At 47.2% G+C, this 23,224-nt stretch overlaps 1 protein-coding gene across 4 annotated transcripts in view; it reads right to left on the reverse strand.

The window, feature by feature from the left end:
- The window catches only part of ZBTB16 (zinc finger and BTB domain containing 16), a 184,488-nt gene that overhangs the window by 79,549 nt on the left and 81,715 nt on the right, over positions 1–23,224 (reverse strand). For all 4 annotated transcript variants that reach the window (XM_019753309.3, XM_074335449.2, XM_074335451.2 and 1 more), the window contains exon 3: positions 12,338–12,435. In XM_019753309.3, coding sequence (XP_019608868.1) covers positions 12,338–12,435 — 98 coding nt within the window. The remainder of the gene's footprint in view (positions 1–12,337; positions 12,436–23,224) is intronic.

Here is a 23,224-nt window from a genome sequence, read left to right on the forward strand (position 1 = left end):
TAATAACCACAATGCCAGCTATAACTGAACACATGCGACTCCAGCAGAGTAGGAAGAGGCTAATAAGCCATACACCTGCTCCTAGTGGCCCAGGTGCAAGGCCCTAAGCAGTATCCAATTACTATACTGCCCTACCCCACCTCGACCCCTGGCAACAGGGCTTTCTCTGTTCTCCCCGTCTCAGCTCCCCAGTCTCTGCGACTTTGGTTATCTCTATATACAGAAAAGCAAGCATTCGTCCCAGGTACAGCAGTATGGTATACTAGAAAAGCAAGAGTGTGGGGTCAGAGAGCCCTGGCTATGACCTTAAGCAAATACTTCAACTCTTTAAGCCTAGTGCCCTCACCTGCAAAATGAAATCAGCATGTCTACCTTCCAAGATCAATGTAAGATTAAGTTAGTTCAGACATGCACAGTGCCAAGTACTGTGCCTGGAACACAGCAGACATCCAATAAATGTAAGTGCCTTTCCCTCCTCCCCTCATTCCTGTCATCCATCCTGAGCTATTCGTTTATTCCACCAATATTTGCTGAGAGCCTGCTACGTGTTAGGCTGTGGCGATGCAGCAGAGCGTGCCACCGATAATGTCCTGCCTTGGTTCCACATCTTCTGGTCCAGACTACTGACTCCCAGGGCTACAGGAAGCAGGGGAGCGCTTCAGGGTTATTCCCTGCCAGGCGCCTCTCCACACACTCGCCACTGACCCATCAGCTTATTCAAGAAACGAATGAGTTATAACCACCATTCAGGTTACGCTGCTAGGTAGTATGGAGAATGTGGAAATAAATCACATGTGGTGAAGAAGCTTAGATCTTGTAGGCGAAAAAGGACAAGAAAATAAATAGCTATGACACAAAGAAGGTGACAGGTGCCATAAGAATGGATAGATAAATGGCTATGAGCCATCAGATGGGGGCCGACATCTTCTGCCCAGACAGACGCATCCGATGGCTGAGCCAGCTGACTTTAAAAAGAGAAAAGGGAGCACTCGTGAGGCTGGCGTTCATCCTAGCACGGGAAACAGGCAGGATCTATTTAGAATGAGGTTAGAGCCTTTTCTGGCAATTCCCAAAACTCGTGCTTCCTCCAGCTGACTGGGTAGCTGGACAGAACCAATCCTGTCAAAATCCTACAGATCTTTTAAAAAATAATTTAGCTGTTACAGGGATGATAAAACCTTGCCACTCAAAGGGAGGGTTCACACTGGCAGGAAGTGGGGCTGCTGGGGGAGAAGAGGAGGGGATTGGGAGAAAAGGGGAATGCCTCGCAAATATGGATCAGGGCACTGGGCAAAGGAAATGTATGCATTGTAGTTGCTTTACTACCTAATTAATTCAGTAATTTCAAAAACAATTTTATTTATGTTCCATTTACCACATGAAAAGTAAAAAAAATAATAATCCTACTGATGCTAAAATAATACCTCAAGGCATCTATTTATAATCAGTTTTTTAAAAAAGGGGAGGGGGAGCAGCCCTGGTTTCTATACAATCTCTCCTGGGCAGACCACCAACCCTCAGAGAGAGGGAGCGAGAGAGAACACAGCCAAGCCCTCTCTGAGAGCCTTCCTGGCTGCTGAAAACCGAGCTTGTCAAAAAAAAAAACAAATCCATAATGGCCCGAGGCTCCTCTCCAATCTATTTTCTGCTCAGCTGGTTTTAAATGAAGTTATTATGAGTCATTAAAACACCCGCAAGCCAGTGGAAGTCAGCCAATTACAATTTTAAATTTAGCCTGTTCTCTGCCCCATTCTCTTGTTTTCTTCCTTTGCCCACAGAATGCTGCTGCTGCTATTTCTTCCCTCCCCGTCTTTACCCAAAGTGGAAAAGACAGTTATGAAAATGCAGAGTATTGCACGGAACGCAAAATCATTCATATGAAACTCAAATCATTAAATTAAAAAATACAGAACTTCAGTTCCCTCCAAAGTCAACCCATGTCTACCTCAGCCCACTGGATTCCTCGGAAACTCCAGACGCAGCCCTAGAGGTCACGGGCTATTTTTAAAACAAGAAGGCTCTTCAGTGGGGTCCTGCTGAAAACATTTCCATCCATCACACAAAATCAACATGTTCATGGTTGAATCAAGAGGGGAAACTGTACCACCAATATCGGAGAGTTAATAACAAACAATGAAGTTGAAATTCAAAGGTAACACAGGCTTTGCAATCAAGCATGAGTGTCGATGGAAGTCACTAGATATGATGAGCTCATTTAGTTTTTAAATCTGCAAGGTAATGGTCTGTGTGGGGCCATTACAGCAAAGGAACAATCGTGAGCATTTCATGTAAACGCTTCTTCTCATTCTCTTTTTTCTCACATATGCACACACCAACACGCGCACACACAGCTGACCCTCATTTCTGGGAATGTAACTGCAGCTTTTCCACACCTTCCAGGAAATAAGTAGTGTCCTTCCCAAAGAACGGTTTAATCCTGCTTCCTCCACTGACCCGAATAAACAGATGCGACTGAGTCTGGAAGCTCCGCAGCACAGACTCTTAGATGTCCACATGCACTGCCTATCACTTCCAGGACCCCTGGCCTCAAGAATCCTCTCCAAGACACGTGAGGGACCAGTGCTGTGCCCCCTTAAGACACAACTCTACTGGCCCAGGGAAGCAGGAGAACCAAAGCCACAGACCCAGGCAGATGGAACACTTATGAGAGGGGTGGGTGTCATGTCATTTCCTTGAGAGTCCCTGAAGGTCTGTGTGGAGGCCTGGATGCTACCGTGTGTATCAATCCACATGGTGACTTTGGGTGAAATGGGACTTTGAGTCTGTCCTTACCAACTGGTCTTGTTGAGAGAAAGCATGAAATACAAAGGCTTCCAGGTCCATGGGGACCAACAGCAGTTACCACAGGTGGGATAACTTGTCCTGACACTTGCAGAATGCAGACGCCAGGCCTGCGAACGCGGCTGCCCCACCCTCTGAGGGTCCCCTGAGCTGAGCAGGTACAACCATCCTGTCCTCACTCTTGACTCTCCCCACTCAGTTGCTCCCACTGTGGGGCCTCAGCTGGCAGCTCCTCACAGTGGCTCACACAGGCCTGTTCTCCCTGAAGCTAATCAAGGTGAAGCTTCAGGTCCCGCCTTGCATCAGCCCATTCCTCTAACACCTGATATTCATAATCTTTTTCTGGGAGAGTACACCCCAAATTGTGTAAATCTCAGACCCCACCAAACTCAGACCTGCCCTAGAAGTACAAATACTTTAGTAACAGGATATTCACTTATTCAACACAAACTTATCAAAAAGTCTTCTATGTGCCAGGCACGAGGCCAGTCCCTGGTACATGAAGGTGAACAAACCACATGGTGCCTGGAGGGCTCAGCACTCAGGTGCTTGGTACAAACCTCTGCAAGCACAGTGCCAATACGACATGCTTTTTAGGAGTCAAGTCCAATAAGGAACTTACAAACCCTAATCCTGTTCATTCACTTGCCCACACTCAGCTCAACTTAAGAAAACCAGGGACCCAGGAGAATCAGGAGCCAAGCCAAAGAAGGGTCCCCAAACGGTGCGGGACAGGAGCACACAAGTTTGCACGCAGGTGCTGGGTTCACTCTCCGGACACTCGCTCAAGAGCCCTCCCCAGGCATTCTGAGCCAGAGTGACATTTTGTTCCCCATCCCAATCCCCAAACAACTTTCAAGCTAAGAAACTTTGAGGGTTGGGGTGGGGGGGGGGAGAGAGACAGACAGACAGAGAGAGAGAGAGAGAGAGAGAGAGAGAGAGAGAGAGAGAACCAACCAAGACGGATGGAGACAAAGACAGACGAAGACATAAGAAGGAAGACAGAAACCACACAGGCGCATCAAGAAAAGGCTAAGGCCGACTCAGACACAAGGACAGGGAGAAAAAGATGGAGTGAGATGAAAGGAGATTGGGTGCGGGGCAGGGGGGAGGGGTGGAAGGAGAAGAGCAAAGTTGAAAAATAAACACCTGTCACCACAGAGAGCTCAGAAGAGTGCTGAGAATGACAGCCCGCAAACAGTGCAGTGCATGGGTGTGGTCGGATCTGGTGTCTCAGACACAGCCCTGGACACTGGGACCCAGGCACAGCCTGGTTAGAGGGCCAGGCCATGAGCACTGAGGGGAGAAGGTGACAATCGAGGACTAGCTAAAAATCCTGGTGGGGCGCACATCTGGGAAGCAAAAAGAAGGTGACACAGCCCTGGAAATAAGAAAATGGCATTGTCTTCAGATGGATCCCACACAAACAGCCTCAGACAAAAACAACGGCCGGCACAGCTGCCCAGAACCTAGGAAAGATGGAAGGAGCAAGGGAGAGAAAAGGAGAGAGAATAAACAGCAGACAGACAGGATGTCCCCGCATCCATCTTTCTAGGGTCACTCATTTCCTGGTAGGAATGTCATCATCAAGCTCGACAAAATCTATGGTGGTATGAAAGGGTGTGTGGGGAGAAACCCCCTGTTTGGGGATAGGAAAATCAGAGAGGGAGAAAGTGAGACAGAAGGAAAGACCAAGAAAGAGAGAAACAGAGAGAGACAGAGAGAAGGTTATTACATAATTTCCACTTTCTTCCCTCCACCCTTAAAGTAATGTTCTATCTGACAGGCTCCTCTCTGAGGGGGGAAAATGACAAATCCAATCCAAATTCAACAGCCTGTGTTCTGTTCAGAGAGCACACAGTGTACTGTACAGCCCATAAAACTCCAAACAGCCTCCAGACACTGCCGCAATCGTCCTCCATCAAAACACTTTGTCTTGCATACAAAAATAAGATACAGCGCTGAACAGAATACAAAATCAGCCCATTACAGTACAGGGAGACTGCTACTTAGCAACGAGGGGGCTCTAAAGCCTCGATGCTCTACAGGAAGCAAAATCTGTCGAGCCTGTTGGGCAAATGATAAACATTAGCAGTATTAAAAAACACAAAAGCCATGTAAATGGATAGACATAATGTGGAAACGAATTTATAGAATAAATTGGGATGGGGGACTTGAGTGTAGGGGGAGAGGCTGGGATCCAGAGGGGTAGATGCAACGAGCTTCCCAAACCCCTGCTAAGGCACCATATGGAGGTAGAGACATGTGTATCTGGGGGGAGGGCCATGTGAACCCCCTCTTCACACGGGGGCTGTAGGTGAAGGGATGGGAGGGAAGTGCTGAAAACACTGTTTAATACAATGACCTGCAATGAACTTTCCGAACTTTCTCTGCTCAGCTGGCCTGACATTGAGCAAAATCTGCCAGGCCAGGGGACCCAGGCATGCACACCCAGCAGCACTGAGGCAGACAGATGTGGGGGCTTTATTTGCCCGGGGGCCAGCATCGCACCCAGCACCATCACAGGACCTGTCTGTCACTTGCTATAAACAAAATTCCTGGCAAAAGAAGAAAAGTAAAAAAAAAGAAAAAAAGACAACAAAACCAAAAACACTCCGTCTGGACTGGAAAAATCAGTATATTTCATCAGGTAAAGGGGAAAAATACTCTGGCTGTGAGTCAGCAGCAGGGTTTCGGATCCCAGCCAAAACAGGAGCTAAAAGCAAAACCATATTCTTCTGGTCTCAGTTTAGGCTCTTGAGGCAGAAAGCAAGAAGGGGTGGGGGGCAGTGAGAAAAGGGGGCGAGGGGGGGAAGAAATGTATTTTTCATCAGCCAGTGTATAATTTATAAACAGCATTAAACAGTTTTTGTTTTCTTTTTCCTCTCTCCCGTGTATGGGCTTGGACGGCAGTCAAGCCTGCATTAATTTCTGCTTTGGGTACAGTGTGTTCTTGGAGGCACATCTGCAAGCGATCATAAACTCTCTGGAATGCTGGCAGAACATCCAGACCTGCCGGCAGGCCAGTGACGACACCACTCTGGGAAAAAGTTCGGGAAGCAGGCCAAATTCAGAGCAGGGAGGGAGAGAGAGAGAAGTATGTTCAAGAGAGAGCCAGGGAAAGTGGCTTCTCTTCCCTCTTTCCTCTTTCTGCACCCCAGTCACCCACAGGGACCAAAGGGAAGGCAGCAGGGCCTCTGAGCCACTCACATCTGATCTTCTCCGTGCTCTGAACCCAAACCCTCCATCATGCCCACCTCCGAAGGCACGCTGAGGGAGTCAGAAAACCCGAGGCAGTTTCTTCTTGGTTATCTCCGGGTTTTGTCCTGATGGCTGAACCAGCAGAAGGGAGCGCTGGCATTCATTGGAGAGAGGGCAAAGAGGGAATGAACTGACCATAGGCTGATAACCCCCAATCTCTTGCTCTTAGCAGATACCTGATCTGGGAAGAGAGAAGTGAATGAAAGAAGGAAGCTGCAAGGTCAGGAGAAACTGCAGGTCTAGATAAGCCATCAATGAATGCTGAGATGCCTCTCCCATCATTGGCATGTGGACCAGCTCACATCCTCACCTCAAAGTCCTGGAGAATTTTCCAGTTATTTTGCTCCTCCCCCCACCTTCTTTCTCTGTCTTTGGGAAGAGGAAGCCTGAACCCCAAAGCTAAGTGTTCCATAGATCTTGGATATCTCATAGTTTTCCTTCCTTCCCTTCTATCCAGACAAAGGAAAGCACGAGAGAACCAATCTGGGTTTTGGCCCCATTCCCTCCAGCCCCTTCCTGCCAGATGGATGACCCAGGCCCCGGATGATTTGCCCTAGCCACCCCATGCTGCTGCTAGAATCAGAAAGTCTATCAGCATATTCTTTCCCCGTGGCTCTGACTATGGGGAAGAGTCTGGTATCATGGGACGTTTCTCAATAGCTGTGGCTCATGGTGCCTGAGAAAGAAAAAGGCGTGCAGGGCACAGGCCCCTAGCAGGACTGGACTCCCAAAGGCAGCCTGCGTGCCCCTAACCAGTGCAAGAGGCACCAGCCTCTACACTCCCGCCATACTCCACGACTGACTGCCAGTCACGCCATTTCTCCAACGGGTCTTAGAAATGCTGTATTCCTGCCTACTCTACATCAAAAAGCCCAACAGTCCTTTCGATTACAGAGGTAAAAAAGTGTCACTCCCTTATTCAGTCTTTCAGTGGCTTTCCAATACTGCATAAAATATAAATCGTTTAGCTACTCAAGGCCTTCCACAATAGTACCCCATCCTTCTCCCCTTCTAAACTCTGCCCTCTTCTCCCCCACCCCATCCTACACACCCCAGCAACTCTGCACATCACTAAGGGCAGCTTGGGCTTCCCCCTAGCAGTTCCTCTCAGAATCCCACCCTCACCATCCATTGAAGTTCTGCCATCCTCTAGGACACCCTCCTCCTCTGAATTCCTCCTAGACTCTTTCTTGGCCCTTCGTACACACTACCTTCTTTTGTCATTACTTTGTAGTCCAGCATCTCTCCTACAAGATTTAAGCTCCTTGAGGCCAGGGATGCTGCAGTATTCTCCAGAGTTAAGTATACATAGCCTGACTGACGTATAATTAGTGTTCAGTAAATGTCCAGTGGCTCCAAAACTGAACGACACTCCCAGAACAGGGGCAGGCCACAGAAATATGCAAACCTCTAAGGAGTACACAGCCAAGTCAAAAATAGGGGCAAGCACTTCTGGGTGTGCTCATTTATAACCACTAGTACGTTAAGCCAAGATGTAGGAAATACTACCTAATGGGAAACTGTACACTAGTGAATCCCAGAACACTGCCTGAGGCTGCGGTTTCTGCATGGATATCCAAGAGCTAGGAATCACCTGTTAAGTGAAAACAAGGAGTGCCTAAGAGACAGCAGTATGTCCCTAATGCTTCCACAAGGGACATGGCAGCAAAGGGTAGGGATGGAGACTTCAGAGTGATCCTGGCACACAAAGGGACTGGGACTCCCCCCAATCGCTGCCACACTCCTACACCCAAGGTTCATGCTCCAGAAGGGGCAGTGTTGCAAAGCATCCAAGGTGGTCACTCTTCCAGCCCCAGCCTCTTTTCCAGCCCTCAAACCCTCCTGGGTCCTCAAACAGAATGCAGGGCCTGGCCAGATCAATCTCATTAGCTAATGAGTTAGGTTATTGTTTGTTCATTTAAACTTATTGTTATCATCAGGTATATCTCATAAACACTTGATTAGTTAACACACTCAAATCGAAACAGAAACTTCAATTAAACTGAACACTCACTACTACCATTTAGGGTCTTAAAAAGGAGAAAAAAAATAGAAAGAGAGAAAGAGAAAGAAAAAGAAGGCATTGTCTCTAGGAAGGGCCTCCTACAGGGCAAACTTCTAATTAAACAAATTGTCAATTTCAACACAATGAAAACTGATTTAGGAATGTAAATTTAGTATTCTAGTCACTGAAAATAAGACCTCACATTGTTGCTCTCATAGAGGCTGATTTCCTCGGACAAGGAAATGTGCAGGAGAAGAGGAGAGAAGGGGGAAAAGCTGAAAGGGATAAACAAGCAAGAGCGGTTCATCCTTTCATAAATAACATCTCTGCAGAATTCTATGTGGGCTGTTCTCAAACGTCAGAGAAACTCTTTCCTTGCCTCCTTCTTCACCCCACCCCTACCAGATTAGAAAAAAAAAAAAATTAATCGTGTATGATGACAAACTTGGCTCAGCACTCACTGTACACACTGTACCCACAAGGCTGGCTCCCAGCCAGGCCTGGCCAGGTGCCAGAGCTACAACAACAAACACAGGCCATGCTAGCCAAGAGGGGGTGGGGGCGGCCAGCACGCAGAGCAAGCGAGGGAGCGAGGGAGTGAGGAAGTGAGTGCCTTTCAGCTCCGCTGAGCAAGAGACAACAGCAGGAATGTGCCTGTGCAAGGACAGCAACATTTAGGGGAAACCAGGCGCCCCATGATCCCGACCCAGGTCCCAGACTCACTTCTCCACAGTCTGCCCCTTTTCAAAACCCAGTCCCCAGGGTTCTGGAGCAACTACCATTCTTTCAGGCTCTGTATTACTGCTTCAACCCTGATGATCTTCTGTAAAATGGGTTCTGCACTACAGGCCCTTAGGGGCCATTCTTGCTGTCAGCTTCCTGCATGGAGCCTTCAAAACACAGCAGCCAGAAAATCTTGGGTCTCGTGTCGTCTAACTAAACATCGCCTCTAAAACATCACACAGTTCTGTTAGCCTGCCACTGGGAGAGGAGTCAGAAAATGTGAAACCTAACTTGTGCCACTAAGATCTGATAGAAGGCCTGGCACCACCAGCCCAGCCCTCCAACCCCAACTCCCCACAAAGCCAGGTTTCTCCAGAGGCCATGGGCCTTCACTGTTTAACGGAGGTGGGGGGTGAGGGTGGGGGGGGGTGGCAAACAATTTAGGACGTGGTCTAGCCTCACTAAGCCCTTGTTGCTATTTTATTTTCAAGACATCCTAGCACCGGGGTGAGAGGTCTGCAGGACAAGTGAAAGAAAAAGCAGAGAATAGAAATGCCAGTCTAAGCAGGTTACGAGCTATCTGCAGGGGTGGATTAAAGCACTCTTATGACCCATCACACTGTCCCCATCACCAAATCCTTCTTCACAAGGATAGTGGTAAGTGAATTTCAAAGGAAGAAATCATTTGCACAGACTTCAGGCACAGAAAGGAAAATAGGACCCAGCTCCCAAAGCTGCCAGGGCACCCCAATGAGACCATGAGGCCTTGAAGTAGAGCTCAGTCAGGGGGGTGGTGCCATTATACTCATCTTGTCTGAAGTGGGGGTTCTCAGCCCACCTGAAAGTGCATAAGCAGCTCCCTCACTCTCTGCCACTCCCACCAGCCTCACCAGACACTGCTAAAGTGTGCTTCTCAGTGGAGACAACAGCTAACTCACACTCAACCAACACGGCCAGTGGGCTCCTGGCTGCGCTCTCCCTGCCCCCGAGTGAACCCCTGGGACACAATTTAAACAATTTCCATCACACAAGAGAACTGGCAGGAGACTGGAGTTTCCCTAAGTGGACCATAGGCCTCCTAGGCTGCACTCATTCATTCAACCGATACCTAGAGACTCCACTAATGTCCAGGCAATGTGCTTCATGGCTTCACGGACTGCGGACAGACCCTGTCCGCAAGCAGCGTACAGTCTATTAGAGGAGCAGAGAGAAAGGGAAGCTACATATGCTGAGAGCCTATCACTGTGTCAGGCACAGCGCTAAGTGTCTGATGTGGGCCTCACAATTTTTCTGAGCAGGGGTGCAGAACTCATCTATAAATGAGGATATGGAGAAAGGCTCACAGAGCTTATATTTATTGCCCTAGGTCACATGGTCAGGAGGCAGGTGCCCAAATTCCTAATCCTGACTCCCAAGTAGAAGAGATAAGGCAAGTCCACAAATAACCATAACACAAAGATTATGTCCAAAGATGCTTCAGATAAAAGAAATATGGATACCCAGAAGAAGGCACTACTGCTTCCTGCTGGGGGTGGGAAAGTGTCAAGGAGAGCACTGCAGAAGGGACCGTGAAGATCTGAGAAGGTGGGGGAAGGGCTACTCCATGCAGAGGAAATGGGCTTTGCACACAGAGCAAACCCAATAAGCAGATGAGCTGGCTAGAGCACCGGACTCGGGGATGACTAGGAGAAACGGTGCTCACTGGGCTGAGTGAAGGAGAGGGTGAGGATGCTGGAACCACAGGCTGCAGTGTATTACTCACACACGAGTGTCCAACACCACAGAGACCACATAGAGGCCTGGAGCAGGGAGCAAATGAAACAGAAGACCCACACTCTGTACTTGGTTGGGGGGTGACCAATCTTGTTGACTGATAGCTCATGAAACCCCACACTGAACCCTCGACAACATAAAAAGCTGAAAGGAAGCAAGAAGATATGAACTGCAAGTTAAAAAACAGAACCAAGGAGTATATGAGTAGCAAGCAGATGCTGAACCCGTGAACACCTAGACTCAGGACACCAGGCCAACACGGGACAGATGGATGGGACGAGGATGGTCAGTGAAGCCATGATTGGGTTGGGGAGCCCCAACGGGAAGGAGGAATGGGACACACAAAGACATGGGACAGAGCAGACATGCCAAGATAGATGGCCACCTGGTGTCTGTGTGGTCCAATCCCTCGATCTGAAGAGGGAACAATGGGAAGCGAGAACGGGTTAGGGCACTTTTGGAAGGGCCATGAAGGCCAGGGAGAGAGATGGCATTCAATGCAGTGAGAGCCACACGGGCTCTGTAGCAAGGCAGCGGCAAGGTGAAGCATTAGAAACTACAAGCAGCATTTACATGACTGTACAGGTGATAGACGAAGCAAGGACAGACTGCAGACAGCCAGCCAGACCGGAAGCTCTGGAATACAGGGAATGGAACATGCCCCAGGGTGACAACATCAGAAGTGGGGCAAAGAGAGGAAGGTGGAAGCAGAAGCAACTGCCATTTATTAAACATCAACTGTACACCAGGGAGTGAACTACAGATGCCTCAACATATATTCTGCCACCTAATACTAAAAATAAAAATGATGTATGAGTGAGCAACACCTGCACTTTACAGATGCAGAAACGGGCTCAGAGGGCAAATCTGCCCAAGGTCATATATACAGTTAGCACACATCACAGTCAAGACTCGAACCTTCATCTGCTCAGTCCCAAAGACTATGTTCATTTCACAAACACTAAACTGCCTGGGGGTCCAGATGCTGGAGGCAATCTGGGGAAAGAGCCAGCAGACGCTGACAGTTGATGATATGAGGGGAGAAGCAAGACCAAATAAGAAGATAGCCCTCTCCTGTCCCCCAAGACGTGATGCCAAGGCTGAAAGACAAGGGAATGAGAGGGGAGAATGCACAGGCCCTGGCAGGGACGTGTGTGTGTGGGTGCTCTACAACTGAAGCCAGGCAACCCCTGGGCCTCAAAGCAGCAGCAGCAGACCTGCTATGTCCTTCCCTCCACCAAGAACACCCAGGCATGCTGGATGCCAGGGGCTTCTCCCCTTTCCACACCTAATTTGCCCAAACATGAGCAAAAATAGCGGCAGCCACCTAGCCAACCCCACTACAATTGGATAAAATTAACTTGCAAAAGACAGCACGGTGTAACTAGCTTTGTGTTCCAACCTTTCTATATCTATTTAATTAAAGGCTCTGGTATAATGTGAACCCAATAGTTAGATTCATTAGACAGTGAGAACCTAATTCCACAACTGTTTTGCTAATGAAATCGCAGTCTACTTTGGAAGGTAGATCACACAGGGCACTGGTGCGACCGATGCCTTGGGAAACCCAGGAGAGCGTGAGGATGGGTCCCTCCAGATAGTCACACGATCAGGATGGACTTCCTGCTCCATGAATCTGGAGGGAACACCCGAGGGACAAGGTGAGCCAAGACTCCAGCTGGCAGTGGGGCATCCATGCTCTGAGTAGGGGCAAAGGCAGGAAAAAGGTGGTTGCCCGTGCTAAAAGGGGCCAGTCAGGGCATCCTCGCCTACCTGAATGAGCCAGTAAGTGCATTCTCAGTCGCAAACTATCCAGGAACCGCTTTCCGCAGAGCTCACACCCGTACGTCTTCATCCCACTGTGCAGCTTCCTGTAGGGAAAGGAAAAGATAGGTTGCTGCTGCTCTGGCTGGACAGAAGGCAGGCCCACCCCTACCTGGGGGCTTTGCAGCCATCCCTCCAGCAGGAGAACAAGAAGAAGGGAATGAAGGACATGGGAGCGAGAGTTGAGCACTGTCCTCACTGTCCTGCGACTGTGCATATTCCTGGCTCTTCCCCGACACCACTAGACTTAGGAGGGCTGTACCTGTGCCTTTTTGCTCATACCCCCAGCTCCCACTCTAGTGCCTGGTACGTAGCAGGCACTGAATAAGCTTATTGATGAATTGATGTCTTTATGGACATGAGCTGCTTCTCTCTCAGGGCATCTAGATGTTCTCAGGACCACAGCGTCTCCCCAACACCCACGCCCTTCCCCTAAGGCCCAGCTTTATGTCTTCCCTCCATTTCTGGCCACAGGTTAAGACAGAAAGAAAGGTTTCAAGAAACCAGATAACATTCTGTCAACGAAAGGTAGTAGTAGTCCTTTTTGGCCTTCCAAAGTACTTTCACACACGTTGTCTCATTTTACCATCACTGCAATTCTGTGAGATAGATTTGGCACACACGATCATCCCAGGAAGACAGAGGCCCTGCTAACAAATGGTCACAGGCCCAGTCTGTAACAGTGCTCTGACCCCCACTTTCAACCCAGGGTCTTTCTCACCAGACCCCACTACTCCGTCAGGAGCCAGCAATGGAGCCAATAAGATGCAGGGAAGCAGGAGGGCTAGTGGGAAGCTGAGCACCGGGAAGAGGGTCTGTGCGCACACAAGGCTGAGCGATTGGCTGGCATATGGGCCATCTGCCCGAAACACTGACTTTCCTCCCACCCACACTCCTGTTCTCAGGCCCTTACATGCCTCTGCCAGATCCAGAATCCATCTCCACCCACCTCTGCACCTCGCCCGCCACCTCCCCAGGGGCCTGGCCCTGGGGAACAGGGCGGGTAATGGCAGCCAAGGGCAGGAGTCGAGGGCGGTTGGGCAGGCAGGAGGGCATACAGGCCGCCTTACAGCCAACATTCTATTGCAATCAGAATGTTGATGTGTTAGGACCACAGTAAAAGGTTGGAGAACTGCTGGTACTCATATTAGATAAACAGGATAGCGAGAAGGAGTGTCATACATTTAAGCCAGCAGCACCGAGATCTGGGCCTGAGTGCCCAGATCATGATGAGTAAACTAAGCCACCCACTTCCCCCACCTTCCACATCCCATAACGAGAACCCAGCGGTGTGTCAAAACCATGCGAGCCCCCAGGTGAGCCTCCTTAGCGCCAGTCTCTGGGCTACGGTGGCCTGAAGACAGCATATGGTGTCCAGCGTGCATGGCCTCTGAGAGCAGTCACACCCAGTCCCCAATGGAGAGCTCTTTCTCAATCAGTTTTGTTTGCTCATTTTCCCTTTATCTCCTTGCCAAAGACAACAAGTGATTTCTCAATCACATACACACACACACACACACACACACACACACACACACACACACGCGCGCACCCTCCTCTAACACTGTAGTGCACCCCACCCCCATGTTATCTTAGTCCTGGCCACGGCTAGTCCATCCCAATTGAGAAATAGTAACAGTAGAGAACATTTTAACTGAACATTCTTAACTCTAAATATATTTCACAATGCTGGGCACTGGGACATGTCCTAACAGCACTCTGAGCAGAGAATGTTTTCAAACACAGTAGTGGCCCCCAACCCCCACCCTGCTTTATCTACGGGGGGTACATTCCAAGACCCCCAGAGAGGCCTGAAACTGCATATAGTACTAAACCCTATACACACTGTTTTTTCCTATACATACGTGTGATAAAGTTTAATTCATGATTTAGGCATAATAAGTGATTAACAACTAATAAGACAATTATAACAATATACTACAATTAAAGTTATGTGAATATGGTCTCTCTCTCTCTCTCCCTCTCTTGCTTTCTTTCTCTGTCTCAAAACATCTTATTGTATTGTATTTACCCTTCCTCTTGTGATGATGTGAGACGACACAATGCCTACATGAAGAGAGAGATGATGTAAGTACTGTGACATAGCCTTAGACTACTATCGACCTTCTAAAGACATGTCAGGAGGATCGTCTGCTTCGGGTGATCCTGGATCATCGAGCCATGACGACGTCAATAGTTGGCTGTGACGAGCAGACGCTGTCGATGGCTGGGAAAATTTAATATTTGCAGATCACGGTTGACTGCAGGTAACTGAAACCATGGAAGGCAAAACTACAGATGGGGGGACTACCCCATGTCCCCAGGCATATGAGTGTGTGCATGCACGACACTTGCCGGTCACTTGCCGGGCATGACAGATTTTGCTTTCTGAAAGATGGTCCAGGGAGCGGCAAAAGTTCTCTTCTCAAGTGGTTCAGCAGGTGAACCTCTTGCCCACATTCATGGTCAGGGCTGGTGGGTGGCAGTGGATGGGGATTAGTCTTACTTTCATCCTTTTCCTCACCAGTGATTCCTTAGCTCCCAGAGTGTCCACCTCTCAGGGAGTGGCTGTCAGGAGCAACAGGCGGACAAGCACCCATTTGGATTTGTTTTCCCAAAGGACTCTGCAGTGACAACTGTTCAGGTTTCAGCAGCCACCAGCAGGGTAAGCATCCCTAATCTGCCCTACAGATTCCACAGTTTTACCCAGATGAACACTTTCTGGTAACCCCACTGCCTTTTTTCTAGATGCAAATGATTTCCCTGACAATTGGTGGTAGTGGCTTTCTGGGCCCACTGCATTGGTATGATGTGAAAGGTGACACCCCCTTGCCATCTACTACAGAGGTGGCAGAGTACAGAAAAGAACGCAAGATGACCAGCCGAAATCCTGAATCCTTATCCTGACTCGGCCATTAACTTGCTTTATGACCTTGGACAAATCATGCCATCACAATCTCTGCATTTTTTCACCTGTAAAGTCATGTGGGTGATATCTAAGGTTTTGGTCCCTTCTGGAGCCAAAGTTTTATTATTCAAAAGTCTCGCTCATATCCTTTTACCTAGCCTCCAAGGAATTCCTCTAAAGCACACTATTATTCTCTCTGAGCCACGTTCTACTTGTGTCATGTCCCACGACACCCAGGCAGTCAGGCTAAGATAGTCTAAGCAAAAATCGACGGCCAATCTCAGAAATCTATTCATTTCAAAAGCTCCTAATCCAGATGACCCAAGTTTCCTCCTTTCCTCACTTGCAGTCTATCTTTCAGTGAAAGAAACTTCTGGAACTCATCACCAGCCTCCCTTTGGAACTATTCTGCTGCCATGCATTTCTCAGCCTTCAGAGACACAGGTGTCCTATCCTTTCTAATTCTTGGGGTAAGGACACTGGCCTGCACCTGACACACTAACTCAGTGCCCTACACTGGTTACCAGAGGTGAGTGAGATGTCCATGCGATCCCACAGGAATACAGGAACAAAGGTCCTGCCCAGGCAAAGAGACCAGGGCAAAGCACAGAGTTCACAAGGGAAAAAGGGAGCACCTCACAGGCCTGGTAGTTCAACACAACCCAGCACTAGTCTGCTCATATCGTTAATTATTGTTCCGGCACCAAAGGAAGAATGTGAAAAAGTGAAGACTTCTCCTACTTCAAAAGAAAAGGAAATGGCACAGAAGAATTTAAGTACATTCAAGGGACTTGGCGACCAATAGAATCTCTATGGCACAGTCTGCAGAATGGCCAAAGTGGAAATAGAATTCCAACTGGTTTCTGGAGTAAAAGTACACATTTGTATGAACTCACAGTTTGTTACTCTTCAGACCACAACCTCCACTGCCACCATCATATTAGGCAACTGCAAAGCATTTTGATTAAAATGGAAATTCTGTCTGCTTCCCTCCTCCTTATTACACACAAACTCGTATTTTCCCAGTCTGGTTTTGTCTTTTCACAAGGTCTAACTGCTCCTGGCCATGAGGTCATCAGGGAAGAAGGGCAGCGGGGGACATTTTTGCACCTTTTGGAACACTGCCGTGGTTTTCACACTCTCTTCTTTTGAGAAGAAGCACTATTACTCAACACCATTTCGAAAGTGCTCCAGTTCTAGCATGGCCCAAGCGCGTCCCTATTCCACACTCAGTAGAGGCTCCAACTCCCTCATATGCTTAGGTCCTCACCATCCACTTCTGGGGAGTGGGCTCAAGTTCTCCCCCACCCCCAGCACTGCCCCACCACAGACCACGCCTGGCTCACTGGGTAAATTCACCTTAAATTTAACAGATTTCCACCCATGTCCAAAAGACAAAGAAAAATGAACCTTTAACAGGTCTCTAGCTATTTTCCCAAGAGAACTGAATCATTATGAAAAATTATGTCTAAGCAAATCGGAACCTTGTAACAAGTAACCAAAGAGAAAGACTCATTCTTTCTTACTGATTCTCAACCACACAACTCTTCTCAGTAAAACCAAACTAGCAAGTACACGCTCATCCAAACCATTTTTGTGCTACTTGGTCTGAAAATTCATACAGATTGTATCTGCTTTAGACTGTGAGTGATATAACGGCAGAAGCCATGTTTATTTTTCCTTTTCTTCATAGGGCCTAGTTCAGAAGGGATGGTTCAACGCTGCTAAAGAAATTCCTCTATCTAAAGTGGAATCTAGCCATCCCCCCTCTCATCCTAACAATATTCCAAGAACGAGAGCTTCATGAGTAGCCTTCAACCCAGTGCTGGACCTGTCCTGTGGCTCCTAAAGTCCACATGAGGAAGGCCAATGGCTCTTTTATAGCCGCATAAAGCCTGAGCTTCAGACAACCTCATCCCACAAGATCAGCCTTCATCTACCTGGCCCACCTAGGACACAACTGCAGAATAAGTGGCAGCAAGCAAGCAGAGACCCATGCCAAACCCCACCCTCCCCACCCTCAGCCTCCAGGCACAGCTGACCATGACAGCTACTCCCTACGGGGAGCCCTCTCTAACTACTCTCTGCAGGAGAAGCTCAGCCCTCCTCTGTCCCACACAACCGAGGACCAAGAAGAAAATGCTCGGAGAAAGGATAATGGCTCTGTGTGCCTGAGAGAGACGTTCAAGGTCTAGCACCACCCATGTTCCATTTGTTCCTAAGTTCCTCTACCCAGAGACAAACATAGTCAGAGCTGAGAATAGAGGCAGGGAAGGTTTAGACAGGGAATTCTATTCCAATAACCAAGGGCTGCACTCCCTCACTGTCTTCCTGGGGAGCTGAAGTTATCTGTCCTGGGAGTTCTGCTGGGCAGACCAGCACTGAGAACTAGGACCTGTCATTTGGGAAAGCAAGTAGGAGGGAACACCACAGCTGCACCACCTGACCACCCACCTCTGAATGGTTAAAAATAAAGCGGGGAATCCATCCTAAAAGAGCTTTGATAAGGTGATGTGCTCCTTGTTCTCAGTTTTACTGATTCCATCCCCTGAACCAACATTCAGCTCCTGCCCGCATGGCCCTGAAGGTCCTTTCAACTCACCCGTCTCTGTGGTCCGAGCCGCTCCACATGCGGCAGTCACCCTGATGGTTGGGGCTTCTGCTTTCTGATTGCATGACCATCAATTTCACCTACTCAGTGCTTCTAGGGGTCCTCAGAATAGGCAAGGACCAGATAGGAGATTCTGTGAACCAGATCCAAACCAAGGTCTAAATGACCCCCTTCTCTCAAAAACCTACCGCCCACATGGGGACCAATACTCTCCACGATCCTCTATTTAATCATGGGGAACCAGCTTCTACCACATGAGCTTCCTGCCCTTCTCTTGAGTAGGACCTGGCCAAGTGGCACAGACTTGCTGCCATGTCTCCCCTTGTGGGCATGGTGAGGCCAGTCCCTTCGCAAAGCTCTATCTCTCGAAATGTTCTCAGTCTTAAAAGCAGCTCATAAGCCCAGTGGGAAGAGAACCTTCCCGGCCTCACTCACCTCTCCAAGTAAAAAGAGAACAGATAGAGGGAAGACCATATGGACTTTGGCAATGGGCTTATTCTTTTTCCCCAGTCCCTTAAGTGTAAAAGGTACCTTCATGGTCCATTTACCTTTAATTCAAATGACAAGAGGAAGGCCAGATAGTCAGTGACATTCTGGGCTCTAATTTTAAAAGGAAGAGATGACTGAAAAGTTATTAGGCTATCAGGAATATACTTGCAAAAGCAACTTCCAGGGGGATGACAGGGTGTTTCCCTATGGGGTCCAATGTCCTATACTTTCTCCACGTGGTTTGTTGGAGGGAAAAGTCTGAGCATCCTCTTCTACTAGTGGCCTCCAAGCAAAGCCAGAACAGGACATTCACTGGACACATGGGATACTCAGGGAATGTTCCCTATATTCTAAAGGTAACATTGTATCTTCCCAAGGAATGTCTCTTAATGCTACCCTGAGTGACATATTCCAGCCCAGATAGGTCATTAGTCAAACCCAGTGTCACTCTCCTTATGTACTTTCTTGAAAGTCCTTAGAACTAAGGACTAGTTCTATAGTTCTAAGTCCATGATTCAGGACTAAGCCATTTATAAATTCTTCAAAACTATAAGCTCCTTGAGGACAGGCACTATGAATGTATTTCTGCGTCCGAACCCCTCAGCACAGGGCCAGGCAGACAGAACAAGACACATGAACGGCTATTGCTAGTGAAGCCATTGCTAAGCGCCCTGACACGAAGAGATACTTGGCCACTGAAACACTGCCCTGGAACTGCCTGGACTCAGAGAGGACGCTGCTACCTCCGGGGAGAAAAAGCAGAGATAGTTCTAATCTTGGCTACGGAATGGGTCACTTTCATTTTCTCAAGGCATAAGGGAAATTATCCTCTTACCCACGTTTTTTTAATGTTGAGATTAGACAGTCATTTGACAAGCTGTGAACACTTAGCTGGTATTACCACAAATTATCCTTCTAGCGATAGAGTTCGTTGCTCCCTGACTAGTCAATATTAATAAACATTACCAAATGCTTTTACAACACAATTTATTTTTTAATACAGCTCTTTATGTATGCCATAAAGTAAATATACCAATAAAAGGCAAGGATTTCAAACAACAGATTAAAAAAGCAACCAAGAACTAACAGAGTGCTAGTTAACGCCTTCCTTGCTGCATAAGGTGGGGAGGGGTCGGAAGGACACAGCAAGTGCCCCTTTATTGGGCATCCAGACCAGTGGAGCTATGGAAGATGGTGACCATTTAGTTGTTTTAGAGCCTTTTAAAGGAGGGGGAGAGAATAACAAAGAAGGCACATTTTTACAAGAATCATCTAAATTACAAGTGTGACACATTGACTGAAACACTGGACTGGGTGCAGGAGACTCGGTTTTCACTCCAGCTCTGCCAGCGACCATCCGATGACCTTGGTCAAACCACTCACCATTTCCAGATCTCATGTTACACCTTTGTAACAATGTATAAGGGTTGAGGTTAGATGATTTCTTGGTCCTTTCCAATTGGGTTTATGAAACAGAAAGGCTGTGGGGCTGCCATGCGGCACCCGAGTCATCCCCTCAACCTCCATCATTGAGCCCAGAACACAGGAGGGATTCAGTGCATTTTTGTTGAATGAATGAACAAACAAACATGACAGGGAATTCGAAGAGCAAAACATAGAGGTAAAAAAACCCATCTCCTCTACACACACACACACACACACACACACACACACCAAGAACAGTTGTCCCTATTGTCTAAAAGAGAAGGCCTCCTCGGAGTTCTTAGAAAGAAAGCCATGCATCCTGCCTTGGCCTGGGATCAAGGCCAACCTGGAGCTGACTAAGGAATGGAGGGAGCTGTCCTGAGCCTTGAACATGTGAGGAAGGACAATAGCATTCCCCGCCCCCCCCCCCCCCCCCCAGGCCATAACCATACCAAGTACAGTGCTTTCCGATAAGGCTGCCTGGAGTGTTCAAATACGATGTCAGAATGACAAAGGGGCGTGCTAATCTCCCTGTAGCAACTGCTCAAAGAAGGATCTTCATGGCTGCCGAGCACCATGAGGCCTGAGCTTCTGGTTGTTACGTAACTGGGCCTTTGTTTTAAAATACTGAGTTCTCCCAAGTCATTTATTTGAAATATCTCTATCAACAAATTTCACCAAGAACAAAAGTTTTTCATTTGTGCACTGGGCTTTAGGATGATCTTATCACACACAATCTCATACAGTCTCTTTCAACAAGGTCTTAGTGTGCTTATCTGCAAAGTTCCTGGTAGCCAAATATGATTGAAATGTTCTATTTATGCTCACTGGATTAAGGACATGTTGCAAAACTGCACAAAAACCCGGCAGATGTAAGCAAGGTATTACAGCCTGGGCAGTTAAGATCTGAGGGAAAGGGATCAATACACACTTTTGTAGTTTTCTTTCTTTCTTTCTTTTTTTTTTTTTTTTTTAAGAAACCAGAAAAGTTGTGCTTTTAGAAAAGGGAAGAGGAAAAACAGTAAAATGCCTTAAGATTTATAACTTCTCAGAGCTTTTTCCAAATCCCAAACAGGGCACCGTGATGCATGCTTGATGATGTCAGCCCAAGAGAAACAAAAATAAATCTAAACTATTCCAGATCCTAAAAGACCCTATAAGGGAAATGATAGTGGACGAACATGGTTTTTGTTTTTTCTCTCTCACACTCATATGAGGCTTTCTACCAGCACAATAGCCAATTTCTGGGAAAACAGTTTTCAAAAAGCTACAGATTCCTCCTTTATCTTCCTGTTTTGCCGGGGTGTGAGGAGGAAACCTCATCAACTGGTTATTTAAGCTCTTTTTTTTTTTTTTACATGTTCTCACTTTAGCCAGGAAGCCAAAATGCTACCTTCATATCCCACAGACCAGCCATGGATCCTCAGAGACTTGAAAATAACTGAGGCTTATAAAGCGTCTAAGAAGAAAGTTCCTGTGGAATTAAACTCTTCTGAAAACCTGCTTAATGTGTATTGCCTCATTCTTTCTGCCTTAGTACAGTGAAAATTAAATTACTTTTCTATGAGGATTCTGAGCTGTAGAACCGTCATTGTAAACATCAGTTACGAACACAAAATAAGAGATCGGGGCAGATTAACCTGTATGGACACCAAATCACATTGTGAAAGTGGCCTTTTTTTTTTTGAAAGTTGCCATTTTAACGAAAGAAAAAGGCAAAAACCAACTAGATATTCATTTCTTTAACGGTTCTTTTTTTTTTCTTCTTGCAAAAATGCAAATATAAATACATCAAGTCCACTGAGGCTTTACAATAATAATGCTAATGCATTTACATATCATGTCACTTTGAAAGGGCTTCCTGAGGATCCAACCACCCTGTGGTTGGGGAAGACAGTGCTGCCCCATTTTGTAGATGAGGAAAACAGAAAGTGACTTACTTTCCCATGTGAGCAGGTGGAAGTCTCCAGATTTCTCACCTCAAGATCCCCTCCCAGAGCCTCCCCCTAAAAGATGCAGGAGTAAACCACCAGCAAGAAAGGATATACTGAGAGCACGCCTGGGATTCACCCAACCCTAAACAGAGAGAAGCAAGAACAGAGGAACCACTGAGAAGACAGGTAAGGCAAATGATGGCACCCAGCGTCCATGGCCAGACTGAGTCTCCAAGGGACTTTATAACCTCCTACAGGGATGGCACCCACCTTGTCCTCTACCGCTATTTACTCTCTATCTGTTAAGCACCTACTGTGTGCCAGACTCTGGGAAACTAAGACTGCACCTGAAACACAGTCCATCTAAGTAAGTTCTATACCAACACTAGTCTCCATTACTGTTATTTATTGATCTCCTTTATAGCACGTAACACAATTTACAGGTATATACTGGTTTTACACTAGTATTCTTCATCTCTCCTAGACTGTGAGCTATATGAAGGCAGGAACCATTTGCTGTATCCTCAGTCTGGCACAGTGCCTGGTACACAGTAGGCATTCAATACATATTTTTAAGTAACAGCTTTATTGAGATATTATCCACATACCATAAAAGTCACCCCTTTAAAGTGTACCATTCAGTGGTTTTTAGTATATTCACAGAGCTATACAACCTTCAACAGTATCTAATGCCAGAATATTTTCATCATCCTACCCCAAAAAAACCCATAACTATGAGCAGTCACTCCCCATCCCCCCCACCCCCCAGTCTCTGGCAACCACTAATCTATCTTTAACTATGGATTTGCCTGTTCTGAATATTTCATATAAAAGCAATCATACAATATGTGACCTACTGTGTCTGGCTTCTTTCACTGAGCATGTTTTCAAGGTTCATCCATGGTCCAGCATGCATAACACTTCATTCCTTTTTATTGTGGAATAATATTCCATCGTGTGGATGTACCACATTCAATGTACCCATTTACCAGTCGATGGACATGTGGCTGTTTCCACTTTTTGGCTATTGTGAATAATGAGGCTATGAACATTTGTGTACAAGTTTTATCTGTGGACATATGCTTTTAGATCACCTGCGTGTATATATGCCTAGGAGTAGAACTGCTGGTCAATGGTAACTCTGTGTTTAACTTTTTGAAAAACTACCAGGCTGTTTCCCAAGGCAGCTGCACCGTTTTACATTCCCATCAGCAATGTGTGAGGTTTCTGATTTCTTGGTAAATTTTTGGACTAAATGAATGAATATTCCTGCTGCTGTAAAACCTGCCAGAGACGGGGATAAATTTCCAAAGCTCCTCTGGTAAACTAGCATCTTCATCTGCAGACATAACATGCCACACTTGTGTTTAACAGAAACCCCAAAGAAGGCTATTTATAGTTCGTTCATTCTAGAGAGAGAATCAAATGAAAAATGAAGACAGGAAAGTAACACACCAGACGGCTCAAAG

Source organism: Rhinolophus sinicus, chromosome 14, assembly GCF_057876585.1.
Source record: "Rhinolophus sinicus isolate RSI-liver-muscle chromosome 14, RSI-T2T, whole genome shotgun sequence".
Taxonomy (NCBI): Eukaryota; Metazoa; Chordata; class Mammalia; order Chiroptera; family Rhinolophidae; genus Rhinolophus; species Rhinolophus sinicus.